Genomic DNA, 27500 nt, shown 5'->3' with positions numbered 1-27500 from the left:
CTTCTGTGTTTGCTAGGCCCCTGCATATTCTCACAAGAGACAGCTATATCAGGGTCCTTTCACAAAATCTTGCTAGTGTATACAATGGTGTCAGCGTTTGGATGCTGATTATGGGATGGTATGGCAGTCTCTAGATGGTCCATCCTTTCATCTCAGCTCCAAACTTTGTCTCTGTAACTTCTTCCATGGGTGTTTTGTTCCCAATTCTAAGAAGGGGCAAAGTGTCCACATTTTGGACTTCGTTCTTCTTGAGTTTCATGTGTTTTGTAAATTGTATTTTATATCTTGGGAATCTACATTTCTGGGCTAATAGCCACTTATCAGTGAGTACATATCATGTGAGTTCTTTTGAGATTGGATTACCTCACTCAGGATGATGCCCTCGACTCGAGGTCCATCCATTTGCTTAGGAATTTCATAAATTCATTCTTTTTAATAGCTGAGTAGTACTCCATTGTGTAAATGTACCACAATTTCTGTATCCATTCTCTATTGAGGGACATCTGGGTTCTTTCCAGTTCCTGGCTATTATAAATAAGGATGCTATGAACATAGTGGAGCATGTGTTCTTCTTACAAGTTGGAACATCTTCTGGATATATGCCCAGGAGAGGTATTGCGGGATCCTCTGGTAGTACTATGTCCAATCTTCTGAGGAATCACCAGAATGATTTCCAGAGTGGTTGTACAAGCTTGCAATCCCACCAACAATGGAGGAGTGTTCCTCTTTCTCCACATCCTTGCCAGCATCTGCTGTCACCTGAATTTTTGATCTCAGTCATTCTGACTGGTGTGAGGTAGAATGTCAGGGTTGTTTTGATTTGCATTTCCCTGATGATTAAGGATGCTGAACATTTTTTCAGATGCTTCTCAGCCATTTGGTATTCCTCAGGTGATAATTCTTTGTTTAGCTCTGAGCCCCATTTTTAATGGGGTTATTTGAGTTTCTGGAGTCTACCTCTTTGAGTTCTTTATATATATTGGATATTAGTCCCCTATCTGATTTAGGATTGGTAAAGATCCTTTCCCAATCTGTTGGTGGCCTTTTTGTCTTATTGACGGTATGTTTTGCCTTACAGAAGCTTTGTAATTTTATGAGGTCCCATTTGTCGATTCTAGATCTTACAGCACAAGCCATTGCTGTTCTATTCAGTAGTTTTTCCCCTGTGCCCATATCTTGGAGGCTTTCCCCAACTTTCTCCTCTATAAGTTTCACTGTCTCTGGTTTTATGTGGAGTTCCTTGATCCACTTAGATTTGACCTTAGTACAAGGAGATAGGAATGGATCAATTCGCATTCTTCTACATGATAACCACCAGTTGTGCCAGCACCATTTGTTGAAAATGTTGTCTTTTTTCCAAGGATGGTTTTAGCTCCCTTGTCAAAGATCAATTGACCATAGGTGTGTGGGTTCATTTCTGGATCTTCAATTCTATTGCATTGGTCTACTTGTCTGTCGCTATACCAGTACCATGCAGTTTTTATCACAATTGCTCTGTAATACAGCTTTAGGTCAGGCATGGTGATTCCTCCAGAGGTTCTTTTATCCTTGAGAAGAGTTTTTGTTATCCTAGGTTTTTTGTTATTCCAGATGAATTTGGAGATTGCCCTTTCTAATTCATTAAAGAATTGACTTGGAATTTTGATGGGGATTGCATTGAATCTGTAGATTGCTTTTGGCAAAATAGCCATTTTTACTATATCGATCCATGAGCATGGGAGATCTTTCCATCTTCAGAGGTCATCTTTAATTTCTTTCTTCAGAGACTTGAACTTCTTATCATACAGATCTTTCACTTCCTTAGTTAGAGTCACGCCAAGGTATTGTATATTATTTGTGACTATTGTGAAGGGAGTCGTTTCCCTAATTTCTTTCTCAGCCTGTTTATCTTTTGTGTAGAGAAAGGCCATTGACTTTTTTGTGTTCATTTTATATCCAGCTACTTCACTGAAGCTGTTTATCAGGTTTAGGAGTTCTCTGGTGGAATTTTTAGGGTCACTTATATATACTATCATATCATCTGCAAAAAGTGATATTTTGATTTCTTCCTTTCCAATTTGTATCCCCTTGATCTCCTTTTGTTGTCGAATTGCTCTGGCTAGGACTTCAAGTATAATGTTAAAAAGGTAAGGAGAAAGTGGGCAGCCTTGTCTAGTCCCTGATTTTAGTGGGATTTCTTCCAGCTTCTCATCATTTACTTTGATGTTGGCTACTGGCTTGCTGTAGATTGCTTTTATCATGTTTAGATATTGGCCTCGAGTTCCTGATCTTTCTAAGACTTTTATCATGAATGGGTGTTGGATTTTGTCAAATGCTTTCTCAGCATCTAACGAGATGATCATGTGGTTTTTGTCTTTGAGTTTGTTTATATAGTGGATTATGTTGATGGATTTCCGTATATTAAATTATCCCTGGAATGAAACCTACTTGGTCAGGATGGATGATTGTTTTGATATGTTCTTGGATTCGGTTAGCAAGAATTTTATTGGGTATTTTTGCATTGATATTCATAAGGGAAATTGGTCTGAAGTTCTCTATCTTTGTTGGGTCTTTTTGTGGTTTAGGTATCAGAGTAATTGTGGCTTCATAGAATGAATTGGGTAGAGTACATTCTGCTTCTATTTTGTGGAATAGTTTGTGAAGAACTGGAATTAGATCTTCTTAGAAGGTCTGATAGAACTCTGCACTAAACCCATCTGGTCCTGGGCTTTTGTTGGTTGGGAGACTATTAATGACTGCTTCTATGTCTTTAGGGGATATGATATAGGACTGTTTAGATCATTAACCTGACCCTGATTTAACTTTGGTACCTGGTATCTGTCTAGAAATTTGTCCATTTCATCCAGGTTTTCCAGTTTTGTTGAGGGTAGATACATTTTAAATGTGGGATATTATTTAAAATATTATTATCCAATTTATCAGTTATCAGGCAAATATTTTGATGGTGCATTTAATGGAATACAGGGCACATGGTAGATGAACTCCCAGGAAGAAGTCATTTCTACTAGAGTAAGGTATTGGGGCTTTTTCCTGCAGTCATTGGCAGCATCAGATGCCAGAGATGCTGTTTTGGTACAGAGTGCAAATCCCGAGAGCCATTTAGAAGAGAGAAATGCAGCAGGAAGAACTAAAGAATGCCCCTGCTGCTTCCTCTCTCCTCCCAGCTTCCCCTGATGAGGACAAGAGTTTACATTTCCTCTGAAGCTAAGAGAAGGACAGAGAAAAAAGAGAAGCCAATTTTAAGAAGATGTTTAAGATTTATTCATTTGAAATTGTGTGTGTGTGTGTGTGTGTGTATGTATGTGTGTGTGTGACATATGTGTAAGTGCCCACAGAGGTCAGATAAGGGCATTGGAGCCATCTTCACTCCTAAATAAATTACCTATATAAAGAACATGCCTGTACAAGTCCACTACCTAAATATTTAATTAAATGTGTATCTCTGCGATAAATTCATCAGTTTCTACAATGCTTGTTCTACTACAGGCTCTGAAGTTTGATTTGGTCTCAGTTTTCTTCACATTAAATTTCCTACTAACAATTGTCACACAAGGTGTTCTTTAGGCCACTTGTGTGTATTTCTGCTCTACTTTAGGACGGCAGTAGAAGAGTAAGAAGAGACACCAAGGTCAGACGGAAATGGGTGCATCTGTGCTGATCTTCAGTTAGAAAAAGGCAGGTGCATCCCTGAGAGTTGTTTTTGGCAGCTTGTGTGGAGATTTCTCAAGAATGTGCCTAATTCAGATGTTGCAATTCTTGCAACATGTAGTTTATCATTAAACAGCAAGAGTGTATTTCCAAAACACAGATAGAGCTATGATTTGAAAAAAAAATAGATATGGGCTAGTCTTAAATTCTGTTGCAAGCACTCATGGAAAACAGTCTAAATGTATCTTTTAAAAAACAAATTATGAGAACATGACTGAGATACTATGTAGATTCTAATGTATATTTATAGTGTAATCTTGGCATTAAAAATATACAAACCTGTTAACAATTGTACCCATCTCTGTGTTCTTGGTGGTTTTGATATTTTGAGACATCTGTTTCCAAATATTTGTAGTTAAGAATAAAACTTCCTTTAAATTAACTTTCCCAAGGGAAAGAAAATCATGCAGGCTTGTATTACACATGAAATTAACCTTTACACAGAACACAGGTAGTGGGTAAGCAGGAAGCTTCCTGTGTGTCTTCAGCAATGCTTGTGGCCTCTGCTGATGTCTTCTGCTGTGTGGGTTCCACTGGCTTTTACAGAAATAGTTCCTATTTAATCTTACACCACTAGTTTTTCTTCTGAACCTAACACCCATGCACTTCCCAAGCAGGTAACTGTTTACTGTGGTTTGAGATGTTGGTGGACTCTGTCTGCACAGCTAATCTTTAACCACTGAATTGATTGGTAAGGGTGTTCTCGGGCACCTATCTTTAAGAGCCCAGGCATGGGGTTGAATTTCCGTGGTTCCTATGATATCCTCAAATGTTGGAAACATGAGTGGTCAGGGAAAATACCTAGGAGAAATGAAAGAACATTAACGCATGCAAACATGCATTAGATGTCCGGCACATGGTTCATCTTAATCCCACACTAAGGGAAGAACAATAAATAAATACATACATACATAAATACATAAATAAATAAACAACAAATAAACCAACAAACCCCTCCTAAGAGTTCACAACTGAACAATGGGTCTAGAGAGGAGAAATAAATCTCTATTATTCAGCAATAAGAGCTGGCTAAGCCTGGTTCCCGAACCTGAGGGTGCAACTGACCCAATGTCAGTGTAAGATCAATATCTGACATTCTGGGCAAGGTACAGGATTCACATGAGGGAAGATTCTCTTTTCTAAGATAGAGATGCAAGATATCAAGTCCTAAAAGGTCACTGTGAATTTTCAAGTTATGCTATTATAAAATATGTCAAACACATGGTAGTAGAGGGATCTCCCAACTGATCTGCAGTGATCCTAAGATTTTTACATTGTGTGTGTGAGTGAGTGAGTGTGTGTGTGTGTGTGTGTGTGTGTGTGTGGTGTGTACATACATGCTCATATGCAATGGAAAGCCAGCCATTGAAGCTCTCCATCTATTATTTCTCTCATCTCAAGAGCTATTCTAAACATATACTCAATAGTGCACTATAACACATAAATATAAGGCATGATGTCACCACAATTACCTTATGACATTAAATTCACGGAGTTAGACAATTGCCATAAATTAATTGGCTTCTTGCTCTTTACTCGTAACTTAAAATATCTAATCTGTGATATTTTAAAATAATGCTTATTTGTGTTAGATTTAAAGAGAGAAAGAAAGGGAGAAGAGGAAAAAGAAAGGAAGAAACACAGCTCCCAATTTTTCCATCAATACATAGGAGTGGTAGGGAGTACCCAGAGAAGACATATAGACATGTCTTTTCCTCCATATAGAATAGGGAAGTGTAGCCCTACTGGTACATTAAGTAGATGCCATGGAAAAACTGCAGTGGGAAAGTATCCACATGCCTTGGCTTTTCCCAGTGACAAAGTTAATGATTAAAACCTCCCAGACTCTCCTCCATATTCCCCAGGGGTATCTATTTGCCTTGGTGATGATATTACTATCTATTTTTGGGAACAAGGCTGATTGTCCCTTGCTTCTGGGCAGAGATTAATAATTGATGAGTTTCTAGTTAGGATCGTTTGTAAAGGCAACTGATAACTGCGCTCCTGCCCTTTGCGTGGTGGCCGGCAGGTGAGAGGAGGTGCTGCAAGCCTCTCTGGTCGCAGAATGAAGAGGGTTCTGGTTCTCCTGCTGGCCTTAGCCTTTGGGCATGCTCTAGAGAGAGGTAAGGCTCCTCTTTTCACTAAGAACTGTTGCTAATTTCATTTCCCATGGCCACTTTAAAACTTGAAGAGTAACTAACAGAAGAAATGGTGGATGTTCTAGAAGACAATAAAAGAAAAAACAAAGAGGGATTGATCTGAGCTCAGCTGGGCCATGTAGCATTAGTAAGAAGTGCTCCCCACACATAACAAATAAGTAGCTCACTAAAGATAGAGGCGGGTATGGCGGTGCATGTCTGCAACCTCAGAACACTGGAGGTGAGAGTGGGAGGATCTTGGGATTTCAAGTTTCCCTGGTGAACTGGCTGCATAGGGAGTTCAAGGCTAGTCTAGGCTGCCTGAGACCATCTGAAAACAAGCAAAACAACTCCTGAAAGAAAGTAGGGTTATGTAAGTTTTCAGTTTTCCTCCCCACATTGGATAAGTAAGATCTATAATGCAATTGGAGCCTCTGATACACAACTAAGCATTTTTAGTTCCCAAATGCTTACCCCCCTTGGTATCATCAAGATGCCAGCCGAGAGAGCTCTTTGATCCTCCTTAGAGGACCTTACTCTTCAGCAGTTGCAAGGAACGAGAGTTTTTAAAAATACCTCTCACACAAAATAAGAAACTTTAGTATCTCTGAAATAAAATAATAAACAACGTAACAGGGGTGGTTTTTCATGGAAATCACCCTTGCTCGCCTTTGCAGTGTTCTGAGGCTTCCGACAGTGCTTGCAGGTCAGAGGACATGTGTGTAACTTCATAAATTCTGCAACCGGAAAACTTTCCAGAGATTTTTCCATTGATTTTTTTCCAGATGATCTCTAAACCCTAGTTTAGCCCTTTATTGTACAGTTTGGGTGTTATTTTATAGATTTCCCTTTGAATAATTTTCATCTCTGGCTTATTTTTTGATACTTATAAGGGCATCTGCACACACTCTGATTTGTCAAATTAAGATGTTCATTTAGTACTCTTTCTTGACAGCATCATCCAAACCATTCATGTATATTTATAGTAATAACACATTTAACCAGCAGTATATGCCTCCCTGGGAATTATCACTTATTAATGATGGCATGAATAAACTCAGTCTTGACTTTATTTTTAATTTATGTGCATTGGTGTTTTGCCTGCATGTATGCCTGTGTGGGAGTGCCATCCACTAGAACTGGAGTTACAGACAGTTGTGAGCTGTCCTGTGGGTGCTGGGAATTGAACCCTGTTCCTCTGAAAAAGCAGCGAGTGACTGTTCTTAACCACCGAGCCATCTCTCTAGTCCCTGCATTCACATTTTTATGTGAGTTCTTTTGTTATTTAAATTATGTTAAATTCATTTTTATTCATCTGCATATGCTTACTACAGCTATAAGTCCTGAGAGGAGACTACAAAATCTTAGAAAAATAGATACTAGTGAATAGATTAATTGTAAGCAGTGGGGCCGCACGCAGCCCTGAAAGCCCCTTTGTAACAGTGTCTGTGGATACATTTAACCTTGAGAAATGCTACTGAAGCAAGTTCAGACTCAGTCTCCAAAACCAAAATCCTAGGGTGTGCTAGGGTTGGACTCAGCAGGCAGCCCCTGGGTCAGCCTCAAAATTGCAGACATAATGGCAGTCTCCCACCTTTATTTCACATTCTCAGCAGCCATAGTCCCAAAGGAAACAAATGAAGAGAGAGGGAAAGGAAAGGATCAGAGACAGGGGCAGAGGGGAGAGAAGGATCAAATCAGTTAAGTTGTATAGCCCATGTCCTGGAGACCAGACGAGACCCAGAGCCATGTAAAATACATTTACAAAGTGTTTGCCAGGACATGCTTCATCTGTGGTTCCCTATTCTACCACACCAAATGTGGCATCTGGAGCCACAACTGCGTCAGCGGGAGCCATGCTATGATCCGATGGAGGCTGGGCATGTCCCCTGCTGGTTGGAAGTGGCAGAGCACAGACTGAAACTGCAGCTGGCTTCCAGTTCAGAATGGCCGCAAAACTGAATAGAGGGTTAGGATGAGGGTTGAGGTGTGAGGTGGTGGTAGTTCTCTATGTCTGACTTTCTGAGAGACCTAACAGTTTCCTCAAACACTATTTCAATCACCCTGTGCTCAAGACATATCTTGAAAACTGTTCCCTCGGCCCAGCATATTTGAGAAAGTAGCCATTCTTTACGGATTAGTGGTTTACCATCAATGTGTCCACCATAGCAAGGCAATGATGAGTGCACAAGAAACCCTATTTAAATCAGTTTTTTAAAGACACTTGACATTTCCTAAGTGCTAGTAATCCGGAGCTGTCTTTTGGAAACTGGATCCAGTTTCCAAACTGGACCTAAACCCACTTGTGCCACAACACAAAGTTCTTAGTGTTTAGGAACAAGGTGCATCTTGGGGAAAGGTGCATCTTAGGAACTAGGTGCATCTTGGGGAAACTGACTTAGGACGTCTACCAAATCTACAAAACCAGACATTTCAGCTGGCCCAAGACGTGCAGAGGCAGTTCTTGCTGCCTGATCTATGTTCTTTCCCAAGAACTGAAACAGAAGCAGCGCTAACCTGCAGCTGACTTTCCCAGGTCCTCTTCCCACACCAAAGTAAGTAAGAGGAACGAACTATTGATGCAGCTTTACAGCTACTAAGAACATAATTATCAATAGAATAGGAAAATAAGTTCTTATAGACTATTAAACTGGTTTGCATCCATGTTTCTATTAAGTATAACACCAAACTGGGAAAGAAACATGAAAGATGGTAAAGCTACATTTCCTCTTCTTCCTCTCCTTTACAAAATGACTCCAATCAAGCTCTCAAGTCAGGAAAGTAGTTACTGTTGTCATCAAAAGAAACATTAGCCTCCTTGCAAACCAATAGCAATGTCGTGGTTACAAAGCACAATGCCAGGAATGCAGCCACCGTTATGTGTATAAGAATTAACATGCACACCCTTTAGAAGACCATGAGTTTAACCTATAATAGGAAGAAGATAAAGAGATCTTTTAGCTTAACAATGGGGTTCCCCCCCCCACTATCTGTTTGTTATAACATAATTATCAACACGAAATGGAGAACTCAGTTTTAGCCCCCATTGCAGTTCTCTAGTGCTTAGTGACTGACAGTAAGTGATCAATGAAATTTTTGAACACTGCCACAGAATCTGGGTACCCGCTTCAGATGGAGTTTTGATTATCATAGGAAAATTGAGAGCTAGATTTGATGGTTCATGCTGTAGTCACGGAATTCCAGCACTCCAACTAGAAGGTTATGACAGTAGTGAAATCAAATGCTAATGTGGAGTTTATCTAGAAAAGTGGCTCTCAATCTGTGGGTTGCAACCCCCTTGGGGGTTACATATCAGACATCCTGCATATCAGATACTTTCAATTCATAGCAGTAGCAAAATTACAGTTATGAAGTGGCAGCGAAATAAATTAATGGCTAGGGTTCACCACAATCTGAGGAACTGTATTAAAGAGTTGCATCATTAGGAAGGCTGAGACCCATTGGTAATGAAGAAATAAATTCTTCATGGGTGTCTACCATTGTTAACATGCTTAGTATATACAGTATCTACAATTCATGTTCTTTAAAAAGTCTCAAGAATAATTCCTGCAATCTAATTGAACCTCTTGGACCAACAACTCCACTCCCATCCCCACAGCCTGCACCCTGTAACCCTCACGGCACCCTTTGTTTCTATGAGTTTCATACTTCAGATTCCATGGATAGAATCATTTTACATGTTTTTTATTCTGTTTTTAGCCATTTATACTTCATATGATGACTTTAGGGATGAGGCACGCTGTTAATAGAATGTCCTTCTTTCATAAGGCTGAAATACATACACTGACTCACACATGTTACTTTAATATCTTAATTCTCATGGAGAATGTTGCAGCCATGAACATGGAAATTCAAGGGATCCTTTAATATGGTGACATCATATCTCTTATCACCCAGCAGTACTATGCTGGGCAATGCAGTATAATAGTTGTGTTTTTAATTCTTTCAGGAAGGAGTGCACTGTTTCTATAATGGCTGCTTCAAGGCACATCCTCAGGAACGAACGTTGTGTGCTGGTTCCTCTTTCTCTGCACCCCTACACTGTCTTTCTTTCTTTTAATAATTGTCACTCTAACAGGTGTGAGGTGATCTATTGTGGTTTTGATTTACATTTCCCTGGTGCTTGTGGTATTGAGAAGCCTTCTAATACCTGTTAATTATATATATATCTGCTAGAAGTTTTTCAAGTATCTGTATTTCTTCTTTTATGAAATATTAATTAAGTCATTTACCATTTTAGAATTTTATTGTTTTCTTGCTGCAAAGATGAGTTTCCCAGTTATTTTAATAGTAATCTCTTGTAAATGTAGTCTCAAATATCTCTCACTCTGTGGGTTATCTCATTTTGTGTCCCTTGTTTTTCCTTTAAATATTGGGGAGGATGGCAGAGCTGAAGGGATGGCTCGATATTTAAGAACCCTAGCTGATCTTCTAGGGGACCTGGGTTCAATTCCCAGAACCCACATGGTGACTTATGTCTCCAGTTCTAGCTGATCCAATACCATCTTCCGGCCTTCTCAGATACAGGGCATGAACAGGAGTACACATACATACACTCATACATGCACATAAAACTAGATAAATAAAAGTAAAATACTTTTCATATGCTCCGATTTCATTTGTTCATGGTTTGCTTTTTTGTTGCCTGTTCATTAGAAGGTATAAAAAATTTATTGCTCAAGCCAACCTTGTGTAATCTCCTATGATTGTTTTTACTAGTTAAATACTGTCTTTCATTTTGTGATTTAATCTATTTTGAGTTCTTTTCTGGAACCACTTCTCAGCCCTTTGGCTAAGATCACATGAGTTCTTTTCTGGAGTGTTTAAACAGATCACATATGACTACTCAACTAAAGAAGACCGTCACACTTGTTATTTATGGCACCATATTCAACAAGTACAATACTTTTCCATCCTCAATTGGATAATTTTTTAAATTTTCACAATGAATGGTTAACAAAATGGCTCTGTAAAAACCACACGTGGAGTGTATAAAACTCTAAGTTTAGATATGATGTTTTCCAATTAATATCTTTCATTCAAAATGAAAGTTTGCTTAACTGAAATAAATTAGCACTGATCTCCTTGGTAAGATTCATGTGTCAATGCCCAACGCTATTTCAAGCCTGTATGTCTCTTAGACAGTAAGTGTCCCCTGAGGACTTCAGCCAGCTCTTTGCCATTTCTATTTTCTTGCTTCAAACCCTGTAAGTTTGTTTTTTAAAAATAAAAGGTGGAGTTGTATATGAAAATTTACATGAGCTTTGAAGACATGATAATTATAACTAGAACTTCAATAAGGCATTTTTAATGACAAATCTTTTTTTTAATTTCTTTTTTTAATGAGGTATTTATTTCATTTACATTTCCAATTCTATCCCAAAAGTCCCAAACACGCTCCCCAACAAACTCCCCCATCCACCCACTCCCACTTGTTGGCCCTGGCTTTCCCCTGTACTGAGGCAGATAAAATTGCAAAGCTTCTGCAAGGCAAAAGACACCCTCAATAAGACAAAAAGGCCACCAACAGATTGGGAAAGGATCTTTACCTATCCTAAATCAGATAGGGGACAAATATCCAATATATATAAAGAACTCAAGAAGGTGGACTCCAGAAAATCAAATAACCCCATTAAAAAATGGGGCTCAGAGCTAAACAAAGAATTCTCACCTGAGGAATACCAAATGGCTGAGAAGCACCTGAAAAAATGTTCAGCATCCTTTATCATCAGGGAAATGCAAATCAAAACAACCCTGAGATTCCACCTCACACCAGTCAGAATGGCTAAGATCAAAAATTCAGGTGACAGCAGATGCTGGCAAAGATGTGGAGAAAGAGGAACACTCCTCCATTGTTGGTGGGATTGCAAGCTTGTACAGCCACTCTGGAAATCAGTCTGGCGGTTCCTCAGAAAATTGGACATAGTACTACCAGAGGATCCAGCAATACCTCTCCTGGGCATATATCCAGAAGATGTTCCAACTTGTAAGAAGGACACATGCTCCACTATGTTCATAGCAGCCTTATTTATAATAGCCAGAAGCTGGAAAGAACCCAGATGCCCCTCAACAGAGGAATGGATACAGAAAATGTGGTACATTTTCACAATGGAGTACTACTCAGCTATTAAAAAGAATGAATTTATGAAATTCCTAGGCAAATGGATGGCATCATCCTGGAGGGCATCATCCTGAGTGAGGTAACCCAATCACAAAAGAACTCACACAATATGTACTCACTGATAAGTGGATATTAGCCCAGAAATGTAGAATACCCAAGATATAAGATACAATTTGCTAAACACATGAATCTCAAGAAGAAAGAACACCAAAGTGTGGACACTTTGCCCCTGCTTAGAATTGGGAACAAAACACCCATGGAAGGAGTTACAGAGACACAGTTTGGAGCTGAGATGAAAGGATGGACCATCTAGAGACTGCCATATCCGGGGATCCATTCCATAATCAGCCTCCAATCCTGACACCATTGAATACACTAGCAACATTTTGCTGAAAGGACCCAGATAGAGCTGTCTCTTGTGAGACTATGCTGGGGCCTAGCAAATACAGAAGTGAATGCTCACAGTCAGCTTTTGGATGGCTCACAGGGCCCCCAATGGAGGAGCTAGAGAAAGTACCCAAGGAGCTAAAGGGATCTGCAATCCTATCGGTGGAACAACAATATGAACTAACTAGTACCTCCCAGAGCTCTTGTCTCTAGCTGCATATGTATCAGAAGATGGCCTAGTTGGCCATCTGTGGAAAGAGAGACAAATCTTTTAATATAAAGAGAACAGTGTCAAAATCTAAATGTGCTTCTCTAACTCATACAAACAACTATAACAAAGAGTTTTGCTAATTAGCAAACATAGTTTTCTCTAAGAAGCTCTCACAAACAAAGGGGAAGTTCTAGGGGCTATAGACAGGGCTCCGCACTTAGAGTAGTCAGTGCTTTGCTAAAGGAACAGAGTTTGTTTTCCAGAACTCATATCAGGCAGCTCACAACCACTTGTAACTGGTTCCAGTAGGTCTAACACCCTCTTTCAGTAATATCTAAGAGCACCCACGAACACATGTGCACACACACACACACACACACACACACACACACACACGCATGCACACATGCATATATGCATGCACATGCACTCGCGCACACACATCATCGTTGTTGTCACCATCATCATCAATTTTTTTCAAAATCTTTTTAAAAGATGAAGTTTTATCCATGCTGCAGACACAGAGAAGTACAGGTAACAGCGGGGTGAGCTATGATTAACCACACATTTTATCATATTCCTGTAGAGATTAAAGGGCATGTGATGCATTAAAGATTTACGCCAGTGTTACCCAAAATGTTGGTACTCACACATTAGCTATAATCATGATGTTAATTATCTTTGAGTTGAACACTCAGAATGTACAGATTTAAAAGATAACAAATTTGGGCATCATGAAAATCAGAAGTAGGAAAAGAACATCAGGAGACAGCATTCTGTAGAAATATCAACTCAAGTCATTGTTATTGGAGATTTGTTCAATGCATGTGGCAAAACAGCTCCCCTAAAGGGACAAAATTGGGAGTTAGCAAAGGTCATGGCAGCACCAAAAGAACCGAAGCATCTTCCTTTGTAGTCTTTGTACCAAGATCGTGAGAATGTCCTTGGTTCTTCTTATCAGAATGAACATCATGTATGGGAGGGGCAGGACCTCCATTGCATCTCCCAGTCTGGATGAAAGCCATGTTCAGCAGAGAGTGCATGTCACAGGACATATCTAAATGTATGAATATGCCCAGATCTGTTGGAAGAGCTTGTAATGTGTATGGAGCAATACGATTTCCCAAAAAGGAAGTACAACTCATTTTTAAAAGTCCAGAGTTTGATTTAGATTACCAGAATATTTCACAATGTAGATTAAATTGGACATGGTGTTTTGTAAAAAGTGTTAATGAAATTTGTAAACATTTAGTGCAAAGAGGTCACTTGGTGTGAACATGATTTCACAACAGTCACTAACTTCATACCAATAGTTTCTGTTACCACAACCAAAGTCTAAGTGGTACATTAAAGGACAAAATATAATATTTACAATTCGCTTGAGGTATGAAATTAAACTAATTTGAAATGAGCTTCGTCTAAAACTGATTTAAGGGCTGGAGAGATGGCTCAGAGTTGAATACTCATACTGTTCTTGCACTTCTGGCTGTGAAGTAGAGCATACAACTCTCTTGAAGCTTCTGGCAACTTACATGCATGTAGCACACATACACACACACACACACACACGCACACGCACACACATACACACATACACACACACACATACACACATACACACACATACACACACACACACACATACACACATACACACACACACACACATGCAAAATCACACAATAGTAAAACAAATCTAATTTTTGAAAAAAGTTCCCTTGATATGAAAAATCAATCTGTAATAATTATATTACAAGTTAATTTCTGTATTAATTTACTGGGATTTGTGCATAGAGAAAAGGATTAACCTATCTCTCAAAATAAGATACTGTCTCCTTTATAAATTAATAAGTTAATCTTATCAAAAACACATCCAAGAGCATATATACGAAAGGTCATGGTAATGCCTTCTTCTGTAGTCTATTTATGTATGCTTTGTGCATAAGCTATTATATACACTCTATTATACTTTGTACCTTAAGGTTATGCTGGTGCTGCCCTTTGAGACTTCACTTTCGTCCTCTAATGCCCAAGGCTAAATGCTCCAGCAAAGACCATTCCAAAATGACTTCAACTCTTACACAGTCTCACTTCCCACTTTTCAGAAGTATGGTCCCTAACTAAAGCTGTGCAATTCCTATGAAATACAAGACACACGTGTGCAAACAAGTATATGCTTTGCTCAAAACTACTGGACGAGTTAATATGCGTGCTCACTTACATAAGCATTCTCGTGCGTGCTGCATTCCTGTAACCCGTGAAAAGAAGCTCTACATGTGTAGTGCAATGAGAATCCTGAAACTTGAAGAGCTAGCAATGAAACATTTCTCAAAATATTCATCAGTGGTACCTCACTTTCATGTAGAATTCACTCTGTACATTACTGGACATCGTAATAAAAGTGCCAACACAAACAAGAATAGCTTGATAGAGGGAGATATTAAAAACAGTTCCTTGGTGTGCATTAAAAGGAAAAGTATTCTTTTGGAAAAATATTTTTTAAACAGAGTTATTTTGTGCCTTCTTAATATTAGGGGTTCAGGGTAACGTTTTCAAATTTACAGTTTTCACATGGAACAAATTCCTTATCTCTGGGAAGAGATCGTAAAGATCACAAGGGTAAAATGTGCTAAATATGGGACCTTGAATATACACGATTATTCAAAACTATTTCGATATTTACAGTGACTACACAAACTTGTTTCTTCAAAATGCCCTCCTCTCGGTTGTTCCTGAGTCATGTTAGAATCACGTGTTCAGACTGGGTAGATGACATTGCCACACAACCACCTGCCATCCTTCCCTTCCGAGTTTTGTTTTAACCATGAGGTAAAACAACTGTGTGGGTGTCTGAAAGTGTAGCTCTTCCCCACATGTGGACAGTTCTGCAGTATATTCTTTCAGACCCAATGAGTACGCATGAATGATGATCAATGGGTGTGGTCTACCTTGTTTTAACCTTTCTGACTTGTCACAGCATCCAACTTTCAGACAGTGGACTGATGGGTAGGTCCTCAGCCAGAGCAGAGGTAGCATGCTGGGGACCTGTTGCATTCCACTGACCACTGGCTTTACCTTCCCTCTTCCTTGTCCCCATTCTCAGGATTTAACATCAAACAGAAACCTATGGGTTATTATATATCTTACTCGAAATTTTGATAGCATGTGACTTTGCCCCTCATTATAAAATAGCTTAACTGAAGTCAGGCGTGGTATTGCATGCCTTTAATCCCAGCACCCGGGAGGCAGAGGCAGGCAGATTTCTGAGTTCAAGGCCAGTCTGGTCTACAAAGTGAGTTCCAGGACAGCCAGGGCTATACAGAGAAACCCTGTCTCAAAAAACCAAAAAAAAAAAAAAAAAAAAAAAAAAAAAAAGCTTGTCTGGAAGAAAGACTATGAAGTTGAAGCCAGTCTGAGCTATGTAGAAAGACCCTGCTTGTCCCTAAGAAGGTTTTAACATCTCTTACCTCTAACCTTTCTTCCTCCATGAATCTATTTTGTATTGTCCGTCTGGAAAATGCTCAGTGCAACAGTTTATACAGGTTATTTTCATAAAATTTTTATTAATATTAAAAATAATTTAAAACACGCACACACATAAATAAACTCCCAAAATTTATATCCATCTAGCATCAATGCCATTTCAGCCAAACACACACACACACACACACACACACACACAAATAAACAACCAAAAACCACAAACACTTCCTCCCAAGCGCCTTCAGTCTAACCAAAACATAGACTGCTTTAGACGGGAGGCCACCTTTAAGATTAAACACGTTCTTATGAGAATCTCTAAGATGGCTTCCCTTGTACTTTAAACCAAGTAGATAGATCACTTAAGGCTACTTAGAACAGAGTCAAGGACCTTTCTATACTTGTTAGCAACTATTCAAAGTTGGAGAGTCAAGAGTGCTGAGAAATTTCCTGGCCTTATTTCTATAAATGATGAGTCACCGAATGACACACAAACGGGCTTTCAGGAGTCTGCCTTCAGACACATGGATCATATGTGTAGCGAGCCTTATAGCCAGTGAGGAGCTCATTTTTAAACACAGTAAGAAACTGTGTCTCATGAATCTGATGACTCTTGTTGCTCTGGTGGCCTTTAGACCAGGCCTCACACTGCTCTCTTCATTCTCAAAAAACCAAACATGATCTCCTGTCCTTCTGAACCCAGATCAATGTCGTTGGATCTACTTGCCTTTAAACTCAGGCCAGAAGGTCATTGATGTTGAAGCTGCTTTCCCAGTCGGGCCAGTGACAGGAAAAATGAACCTCTTGCTCCTTTTCTCTCAGGTTGCCTTTTTTCCTTCCCCACTACCTAAGCTACTTTTCTAGTATCTCTTAGATTAACACAGGAAGACCTTAACAAGAGAGTCTGCAGCAGGGAACTTGGACCGTTTGCAGAGATGTTTTGAGCCAACGTGTTCTTTTTCTTTGTTTTGTTTTTGTTGTTGGTGGTGGTTTCTCACTATTGGTCCCAACTGCACTGGAATTCTCTGTAGACCAGGCAGTCCTCGAGCTCACAGAGGTACACTGCTTCTGTTCCCAATGCTGGGATTTAAGGGCCCCACCAAGCTCCTTGCCTGGCTTTTATTTCCTTTTTGAACACTGTTCAATCATCCCTAGAAATGCTTCACACCTACCCAGCATATAATGACTATATAATGACTCCCTCCCCCCTCCCCCCACCCTTGGGACTGATCATTCAAGTCATCTGACTCTGCCCTGAGGTGGTTCAAGGTTGCCTGCCCCCTGCCTTCCAGAAAGCCCCATGGCTTTGTCACTCTTGTTGCTGCTGTGATAGTTGGAGTATAAAAGATGTCTCCAGGTCATCTTGCTCTCCTATTGGTTGGTATGAGATCTGCAGGCCTCTGGTTTCCAGCCACAGCTATCTTCTTTGTTCCTTAGGCTATTGAACCAATCCTGTCCCACTGCATTTACATTTCTAAAGTTTGTATCCCATACCCTAAAGGAAAGCTAACAAGGACAAGTGATCGTGAAGCTGCCTTCACTACTCCTGAAGAGTAAGGAAGTACTCCACACTACCTTAGACCAGTCTCTCTAGCTGAATTCCTTAGGAGTCTAAGGTAGTTACAGAGCCCTGTGGCAGCAGAGCCCCGGAGCAGATTACAGAACCACTGCCCTCTTCCAAGTTCAGCCTTAATGTAACTAGAGACTCATCTTGGAGTCCAGAAACTTCTTTCTTTTGTTGTTTGACTTGTTGAAGGTTTAAACACAACAGACAACAAACGGGAATGAGAGAAGAAAGAAAGAAAAAGGAGGAGGGGAAGGAGAGAGAGAAGGAAATCAGGGAAGGAGGGAGAGAGGAAGAACCCCTTCAGCATTTTTATACAGAAGAGCTAAGGAGAATGGTTTTCCTGTGGGTGGTTCTGACTCACTGACATGGAACATTTGACTTTTAAGCTAAGTGTCTCTTTAGTCTTTCTACCTTTTGTTCTTGCTACACAGTAGAAGTTAATAGAAAAATCACAACATTGAGGCTTATTATGAAGAAATAGGTGAAAAGATAACTCCAAATGAAACTGCACAGATATTAAGAAGTGCCTTTACCACAGGTTGTGTTGATATAAATAATATATATAATTACATATAAGTCTATATTATATATTGTCATATATGCATATATTATACATATTATATAAATATATAATGTAATGTTCTTTTTTTTTAAAGATGGTTATTTTTCATATCTGCTTTCTAGGCCGAGACTATGAGAAGGATAAAGTTTGCAATGAACTCGCCATGCTGGGGAAAGATGACTTCAGATCTTTGTAAGTTGCAGTATCTGTGAAGTTCTCTTGGGGACCTGATCTTAGACAAACCGAGCACAAGATAACCTCCATGCTGTCTAGAATGCTGAAATGGGCTCTGAGATGAGGGAAGACCATTGAGTTGCTGTGGACCAACAGGTCAAATAGGCGGAGGTCAGCTAGAGATGCCAGCTGAGCTATAGTTATCATGGTCTAAGAAACTCTCACAGGTAAATTGAACGATTGAGTTTGTAATAGAGGCAATATAGGTTTCTTCAGTAAATTAGAACAGACCATTTTATGACTCTGGAACAGACCTGCAATGACCTACAGAATATGTGTTTTTTGGGGGAAAGTTCAAAACAGACTCCTGTCTGCTTTGATGGGAACTATAAATCCAGTTTTTACTATTGTGTTAGTTAGGGTTTCTATTGCTGTAAAGAAATCACTCTTATAAAAGGAAACATTTAATTTAGTCTGGCTTACAGATTCAGAGGTTTAGTCCATTATCATCATAGCAGGAAACATGGCAGAATGCAGGCAGACATGGTGCTAGCAAAGGACTGAGAGTTTTACATCAAGATCAGCAGGCAGCAGGAAGTGAACTGGCTTGAGCTTCTGAGACCTCAAAGGTCACCCCCTTGTGACACACTTCCTCCACCAAACCCACATCAACTCCAACAAGGTCACCCCTCCTAATAGTGCTACTCCCTATGGACCTATGGGGGGGGGGGGTGAGCATTTTCTTTCAAACCACCACAACTGCATACAAGACAATTTTTCATAGAACAAATGCTTTTCATACAACCTCATATTCTCACCTTTAGACAAATTTTTTAAAAGTTAATGTGAAAAATATTTTATTTAAAAGTTGAATTGATATCTATTTTTGGCATGAGTCAAAATGCCAAAAAAGCAATTCAATTAATATGATCATGGGTTTTTTTTCTCCCTCAGATCACTAATCCTATACAGCAGGAAGTTTCCCAGTAGCACATTTGAGCAGGTCAACCAGCTTGTGAAGGAAGTTGTCTCCTTGACTGAGGAGTGCTGTGCTGAGGGAGCTGACCCCAACTGCTACGACACCAGGGTAAGTGTGTGTGTGCGTGTGTGTGTGTCTGTCTGTCTGTCTCTATTGTGGACCATGGAAGCTAACTGCCATAAGCCTTTATGTCACAATTTTAGGACACTCTAGATAACAAGCCACCTAATCCCAGTTGGAAGGAAAAATAAAGACTATTATTTTTAGTGCCCATGCTTATTTTAGTGCTGTGTTCCTTTTATTTAGTGTCACAAGTTTCAAAAGAAAATAACTGGGATGAGATAACTCAATGACTTACTAAATAAATGCTGACCATGAGGGCCATGTATCAGGTTTAAATCGAGTTTGGACTTCAAAATTCTTGTAAAGTTATATTCATAGATTGGTACCTAGCCCAATTGTCATCAGAGAGGCGTCACTCAGCAGCTGATGGGAATAGATACAGAGCCCCACAGCCACACAACACACAGAGCTTAGGGAAACCTGCAGTAGAAAGGGGAGAGGACTATGGGAGCCAGAGGGATGAAGGATACCACAGGAAACCCACAGAATCAACTGACTTGGGCTCATAGGAGCTCACGGAGACTGAACTGCCAATCAGGGAGCCTGCATGGGACTGACCTAGGCCCTCTACATGTATGTAATGGTTGTGTAGCTTGGTCTTCTGGTGGAAATCATAAGTGTGGGGAGATGACTCAGCAGTTAAGAGCACTGGCTGCTCTTCCAATTCCCAGCAACCACATGGTATCTGATGCCCTCTTCTGGCATGCAGGAGTACATGCAGGTAGAGCACTCATATACATAAAATACACCCTTAAAAGAAAAAAATCTAAAAAAGGAAAAGAAAAAACAAAACAAAACAAGCAAACAAACAAACAAAAGAAAACCTAGAAAATAAGCAGGTGCGGTGGCACACGTCCTTAATCCCAGTGCTGGAGAGTAGCAGAACTGGAGTTGTGCACAGCAGGGGCTGCTAGTTTCCAGCTTCTGCCAAGGATAAGACCTAAAACTTAAGGGAAGACCGATTCTCAGTCCCCAGCTTTGACCTACTATGCAAACATTAACTGTTTTAAATGTGGATACGAAATGGTGATATAAAATCACGCTGCTGGAAGGACAAGCAAGTGTAACTTACAGGAAGCTAAAGCCAGCGATGTGAAGAGGATGCTCATTTAGTAAAGGGAGGAGAGGAGGCCATGGGAGGACCTCCTTGCTGTGGTCTAACTGCAAAACAGTAGGTGGGAGATGAGATGAGATGAGATGAGATGAGATGAGATGAGATGAGATGAGATGAGATGAGATGAGAGCCACTACCAGAATGTCTACAAGTGTTCCTCTCCTCAGAGATGCTAAAACCCCTTCACTGAGAAACACCAGGCTATGTGATAAAGGCCAATGGCTATATAGCCCAATAAGTACGGTCTATTTATTTATGAAAGTTGTTCCATGTTCTAGTCTAGAGAGTGTCATTGACTAACATAAACAAGATTGTATGCTTGCCTTTGACCAAAATTATTCAATTTTGCATGTTCGTAAGCCATAGTGTGGAAGCTTGACTACTAATGCGGATATGTAAATTAGAAAGTATGTATTATACTGATCAGAGATTCACTCACACTGTGTAAGTTTTCTGGTTTTTCCTTTTACTTTTGTTTCCCTTTGTCTCATCCAGACTTCAGAGCTGTCTGTTAAGTCCTGTGAAAGTGATGCTCCCTTTCCGGTTCACCCTGGAACTCCTGAGTGTTGTACCAAGGAGGGGCTGGAGCGGAAACTCTGCATGGCTGCCCTCAGTCACCAGCCGCAGGAATTTCCCACCTACGTGGAACCAACAAATGATGAGATCTGTGAGGCGTTCAGGAGGGACCCAAAGGGATTTGCTGACCAGTAAGTGGTCTTTATAAGTCAAACTACAGCTCTTCTACACCAACCCAGATGCCTACCACTGGGGAGGCAAAGGCAGGGGGATCACTGTGAGTACCACAGTGAGACTTTCAAAAATAGGAAGGAAAGAAGCAGGAGAGACAGAGATAGAGACAGAGACAGAGACAGAGAGAGAGACAGAGAGAGAGAGAGAGAGAGAGAGAGAGAAGAATAAGGAGGAGGAGGAGGAGGAGAGAAGGGAAGGACAGACAGACAAATAGATAAGGAAAGAAAGTTCATGATAATGAAAACGTAATATCTATACACAAAGCTACAACACAGTAATATTACATAGTGAGATATGAACCCACCTACTCCCGCACACTATCAATAGCATCTCTTTTCATATGACTTATTTTCCAACATCTGGCATTACCTATGGTAAGTCTCCTTATGCCACTAGTCCTGGCATCATGGAGATGGTGGAAGCAATTTTACTGCTGTGCACATTTTTAAATACGGAAATATATGTCTGCAATTCTTCAGCAATAGCTGTGCACATGACACATATTACCAAACTAATAAGTAATGTGGAGCTTTTTATTGTCTAATCTATATGAGACACCATGCTATACTCTGATTACGTTCAAGTTGAAAGGTTATAAAATGGACAGAAATGAAGCTTGGCATGCTGGTAATGCCCGCATTACCTCATGAAGAACAATGGAGGCAAAGGCAGGGGATTGCTGCAAGTTTCAGGCAAGCCAAAGCAAAATGCTGAAACTTTCTCTCAAAAGACAAAACAAAACAAAATAAGTAAGGGCAAAAAATAGGGAGAAAGTCTACTGAAGATGATTGAAATACCAACGTGCAAAGATACAGGGCAATAAAATTAAATCTATTCATAATTACGTAAATATTGGTTGGCATGTTCATTTTTGTTACTTTCAGACATTTTGCTCAAGATTTCAAATATATTTTTATCATTTTTAAAAACTTACCTCATTTTTATGTGTTTGCCAGCACCTACAGAGGTCATCATGTCCTCTTTAGCTGGGATAACAGGTGAGCCATCTGACTTGGTTGCTTGGAACTGAACTCAGGTCTGGAAAATCAGGAAGCACTCTTAACCATTGCACCATCTCTCTAGCCCTCAGAATGTCTTTTAGAGTCTCAGGAATGTGTGAGGCTAAAAAATTAATTGATTCCTCTTGTCATGTAAGTTGAGTAGATGGGAATTATGTAGGATAGCAAATTTAAAAAAGAAAATGCAAGTAAATCCCCTCATTGTATTCACTGTTGTTATGTCACCAAGAAGCTTGCTAAGCAGCGAATATCGGTGCTTATCTGAGCAAGACAGTTAATAAAAAAGAAAAGAAAAACAGATGGTTTCATACTTGAAATAGACATGAGAATTAAAGAATACATTTTCCAAAATAGATATATTATTGTATAGGTGTCAGTATTGTTATTCTTTCTTTAAATTCATAGTTACTTCATGACCTATTGGGCTGGGGTAACAGCTTTGTAGGTAAAATGCTTTTTGTGTAAGCATAAGGACCTGGGTTCAGATCCCCAGAACTTACACGCTGAAAGAGGGCAAAAGCAGGCAGATCCCTGGGACATGCTGTCCAGACAGACAGACAGACACACACACACACACACTAGCGCATGCATTCTTTCTTCATCAAAATACAAAATTTACAAAATACAAAATAACAAAAGATGGGTTTTCTCTCCTAGGTTTCTGTATGAATATTCCAGCAATTACGGACAAGCGCCTCTGCCACTTTTAGTTGCTTACACCAAGAACTATCTCTCTATGGTTGGATCCTGCTGTACTTCTGCAAGCCCAACTGTATGCTTTTTGAAGGAGGTAGGCTTTATTACAGTTATATATTATTTTTCCTTCCTAAAATGTCATTTCCTCTGTATAAAGGGAGACTTGGCATTCTGTAATTAACAAACATTTCCAAAATACCTTCATTGCATTTTGCTGGATGGAAAAGAGCTGTGCCCTTAAGGAGAAAGCAATAAATTACAGTGGCTGGAGATCATCATCACACCGATGTAAAGCTGCTTGTGCGCACTCTATCCCACTGGGTCTGACCATCTTCACAAGTCTCCTCTCTATTCTCTAGAGACTCCAGATGAAGCATTTGTCACTTCTCACCACGATGTCAAACAGAGTCTGCTCACAATATGTTGCATATGGAAAGGAAAAATCAAGGCTGAGGTAAAGGATCCATACCATCTTCATGGTTAAACATCTGCTCCTTCACTTTGTATTCCCAACATGCCTGTGAAAGAAGCTGTAGAGTACAGTCTACAAATGAACCACACAAACACTCGGGCTCTTTCTCTAGTCTTGGCTTGATTTTCCTTTTACACTAAGAATGTATTTTTTTTTTGCAGGTATCATATATATTCAAATACATCATACATATTGCATAATTAAACATGGGTTATACTTGTGTTAGTGTCTAGGGATTTACTCCGAGGGATTAGCTTTTGGTGTGAACAAAGATTGAGTTTCAAAATATTGCTGCTATATTTTAATAAGGAAGATTTAGAGATTCCCTAAGTGTTCCTAGAATGGAAAATATCTCAACTACAGCATATAAACATAAAATATATCAGTGTTTCAAAATTATACTGTAAATGTAGGCTCAATGAAAAGTACAATGCATCACTCCAAGAAATCCAAGATCATACAATAAATGGAAAGGCACTCCATGCTTGCTGTTTAAAGACTTAAATCTATTACAGTGCAATACTAGCTAAGTGGGGTGATGCACACCTATAATACCAGCACCTGGAAGACTGAGGAAAGGGGGTAGTCTAAGGCTATCCTAGGCTACATTTGTGAGTTCCAGGCTAGTCTGGGCTATGAAGTGAGACACTGTCTGAAAAAGTTAATTAGTCAACATTAAAAGTAGTAAATGAAATAAAATGTTGTAGTATTTAAAGCATGCACATAGTCAACCAGTCTCTTAATGACATAATGACACTTTTTTTTTTTTAAGGAAAACGTTTTTGTTACTTAGCTATCCATTACTGCAATGAGTACCTAAGTTAAATCAATACAGAGAAAGGTTTATTTTACCTTACAACTTTTATGGTTTCAGTCTATAGCAAGTTGACCCTGGTGGCACACTGAGGCAGCATATGGTAGTGTAAACCATCACCTCAAGACAAAAGTGGAGGAGGTTCTATTATGTCCTTTGAAAATCAACTCCAAAAGACCTAAAGACTTCCCAGGAGGGCTCATCTCTCAAGGACTGCAGCACCTTCCAGCTCAGTCACCTGAGTTCAAACCGTAAACATGTAGACCTTTGGAGGACATTCAAATTCCAAAGTTCATCACTGCCTAGAAATTAATAAGTTATCATAAGGAGCTCAAAGGAAGGACTCCAGATAAACAAAACATTCTAAAAAGTGGGGTAGAGGGTGAGGACTGAAACAATTACAAAGCAGCAACAATCAGGTTACTGCGATACTGACATAAAAAGTGATGTACAGGTCACTGAACAGCATAGAAGGCCCTGGACTAAACTAGCACATTTGGTCAGATGATTATAGAACAGAGCAAAGGCAATTTCTCTAGCGTAACAGTGTTAAGAACTAGATATCCACATTCAAAAGAATGAAGCTGGACCCTTACCTGCACCATTAAAATATACTAAAGATCTAAACATAATATCTAGGACTATAAGACTCAGAAGGAAACAGGGGGAAATCTTTGAGGCATTGCCTTTGACAATGATCCCTTAGATGTGATGCACAAACAGAAGAAAGGCAAAATCAAAAATAACCATATGAAACTTTAAACTACTATCCAAAGGATAAACTCTTCCAAGGGAAGAGGCAGCTAAGTGAAATAGTGGCAAACTATATCTAATAGGGAGGTAAGATTCAAAATACACAAAACATTTCTATAACTCAGGGGCAAAACTGCTGAATTAAAAGTGATTTTATAAAACACCTTAAAAGACAATGAGATGCCACACTAGCATAACACTGGCATTGTACACTGCTTTTAGTCTAACATAAATGAAAATTTGGCCAGAAAAGACACTATGTCTCAATGCTGAATATTTGAGAATCTTCACTGGGGGTGATTTAATCTGTGATATTATAACTTTACTAGCACAGGCCACATGGCAGGTATGTTCCATCCATCTGGTGACACTGAATAACACATTATCCCTCTCAGTAGTGTGTCTATGGTGAAAACCCGGACACTAAGAATATGAGTTAGCTAATAAATTCATTTTTAACTTCCAGCCATCTCATAAAACTAGCCCAAAAAGTGCCAACTGCTAACCTGGAGAACGTTCTGCCGCTAGCTGAAGACTTTACTGAAATCCTGTCCAGATGTTGTGAGTCTACCTCAGAGGATTGCATGGCCAGAGAGGTAAAGTGGTCCACGTGACCATCATCACATACTGCACTTGAGGACTGGGAACTTCAGGCTTCATTTTCATGGGCATTATTCTAGCATCCTCACGTGCCTTTACAAACAATAAATACATTCCCCACTCTGTCTCACAGATGCAGTAGCAGGTTAATGGAGGTCAGTAATTTGAGACCACTAAACCAGTGACAAAACCCACAGACACACAAGGACAAGACTCATAGGTCCCCAAGCCCTGCATTGGGCAGAGTATCCATTACTCACACACAATGAATTTGATTACAGTTTTCAGTACAATATTTAAATTGAACACAATTTAAAATTCATTTATAGCATAAAGTCTTATTAGTATTGACATTACTCAAGCCTGGGAATATTTTTATACTTTGTCTAATATATTAAAATATATTGTATTTTAAATTTGTAAACAAATTAAAATTTGATAAGATTTTTTCTACTTTCTCAATTTGCATAATTTTCTCAAGTAGATGCAGATTCAGATAGTTATATTAGATGAAGATCATTCTTCAAGGTCTTGCTGACATTAGCATAGGTCCATTAGCTGTGTACTCTCTTTCCATTACAAACATGCACTTCTGTACACAGATGCTTTGCTGTAATGATACATGATGTCCAATAGGATGCCTCTGGATTGTCAGTTGTATGTATCACATCACTGCCTAGGGTGCATCATATTTTATCTTCAAGTATTGCATTGTGTTGGCTTTTCAATATTTATGCAATGTCATACTTTATAGCATTATAGTTAAGTATTTTCTTTATCCTAATTATTTTAAAGATAAATGTTTCTGTTTCTTTTTTATTAACAAAAAGTACTGGTTTTGATATGGAATTTTCATAAACAACATATACATACTTAGAGGTAAAATTAGACTTTATGTGATGAACTTTCACATATTAACAAACTCTCCTCCCAAATAAATGTTTCTGGCAACATAAATTTGTTTCCTAAGAGCATTCATGCCGGGCGTGGTGGTGCACGCCTTTAATCCCAGCACTTGGGAGGCAGAGGCAGGCGGATTTCTGAGTTCAAGGCCAGCCTGGTCTACAAAGTGAGTTCCAGGACAGCCAGGGCTAAACAGAGAAACCCTGTCTCAAAAAACCAAAAAAAAAAAAAAAAAAAAAAAAAAGAGCATTCATGCTGACATCTATAAACATCACTACAGAGTTTAAAAGCCTAAGTTTTATTTTTAGTAAGACTCACAAGACTAACTGCACAGGTCCACCTTCTCTTTGTAGCTGCCTGAGCACACAATAAAAATTTGTCAAAACTTATCCAAAAAGAATTCTAAGTTTGAAGAGTGCTGTCAAGAAAACACACCCATGAACATTTTTATGTGCACCTACTTCATGCCAGCTGCTGAACCACTTCAATTGCCAGCTATCAAGTTGCCAACTGACAAAGACCTCTGTGGTCAGAGTACCACACAAGCCATGGACCAGTAAGTAGAGTGGTGTGTGGTTTGTTTCTGTTACCCCAGAATGCAGGTTTCTACTTTCCCAGAATGGGGGAAAGTAAGCTGTCTCTCTTTCCAAATTTCTTTGTATGATTTAAGTATTTGAGGTTTGTTGTTGTTTGGTTTGTTTGTTTGTTTTCGAGACAGGGTTTCTCTGTGTAGCCCTGGCTGTCCTGGAACTCACTCTGTAGACCAGGCTGGCCTTGAACTCAGAGATTTGCCTGCCTCTGCCTCCCAAGTGCTGGGATTAAAGGTGTGCACCACCACTGCCCAGCAAGTTATTTGTTAACTTGAAATGACTCCTATCTTTAAACTTGGATAGGGAAGAGGAAGCCCA

At 39.5% G+C, this 27500-nt stretch overlaps 1 protein-coding gene across 1 annotated transcript in view; it reads left to right on the top strand.

The window, feature by feature from the left end:
- The first annotated feature begins 5674 nt into the window (after nucleotides 1–5674).
- Nucleotides 5675–27500, top strand: part of Gc (GC vitamin D binding protein) — a 36714-nt gene continuing 14888 nt past the window's right edge. Inside the window, exons 1-8 of the mRNA XM_085836842.1 lie at nucleotides 5675–5831; nucleotides 18318–18387; nucleotides 19324–19456; nucleotides 21081–21292; nucleotides 23012–23144; nucleotides 23410–23504; nucleotides 25556–25685; nucleotides 26946–27148. Of these exons, the coding sequence (XP_085692968.1) occupies nucleotides 5774–5831; nucleotides 18318–18387; nucleotides 19324–19456; nucleotides 21081–21292; nucleotides 23012–23144; nucleotides 23410–23504; nucleotides 25556–25685; nucleotides 26946–27148 (1034 nt within the window). The 5' untranslated portion in view covers nucleotides 5675–5773. The remainder of the gene's footprint in view (nucleotides 5832–18317; nucleotides 18388–19323; nucleotides 19457–21080; nucleotides 21293–23011; nucleotides 23145–23409; nucleotides 23505–25555; nucleotides 25686–26945; nucleotides 27149–27500) is intronic.

Source organism: Mus caroli, unplaced genomic scaffold (assembly GCF_978045245.1).
Source record: "Mus caroli unplaced genomic scaffold, Mus_caroli_1 scaffold_4, whole genome shotgun sequence".
Taxonomy (NCBI): domain Eukaryota; kingdom Metazoa; phylum Chordata; class Mammalia; order Rodentia; family Muridae; genus Mus; species Mus caroli.
Note: the sequence above shows the minus strand (reverse complement) of the source record. Positions and strands in the feature narration are given on the sequence as shown.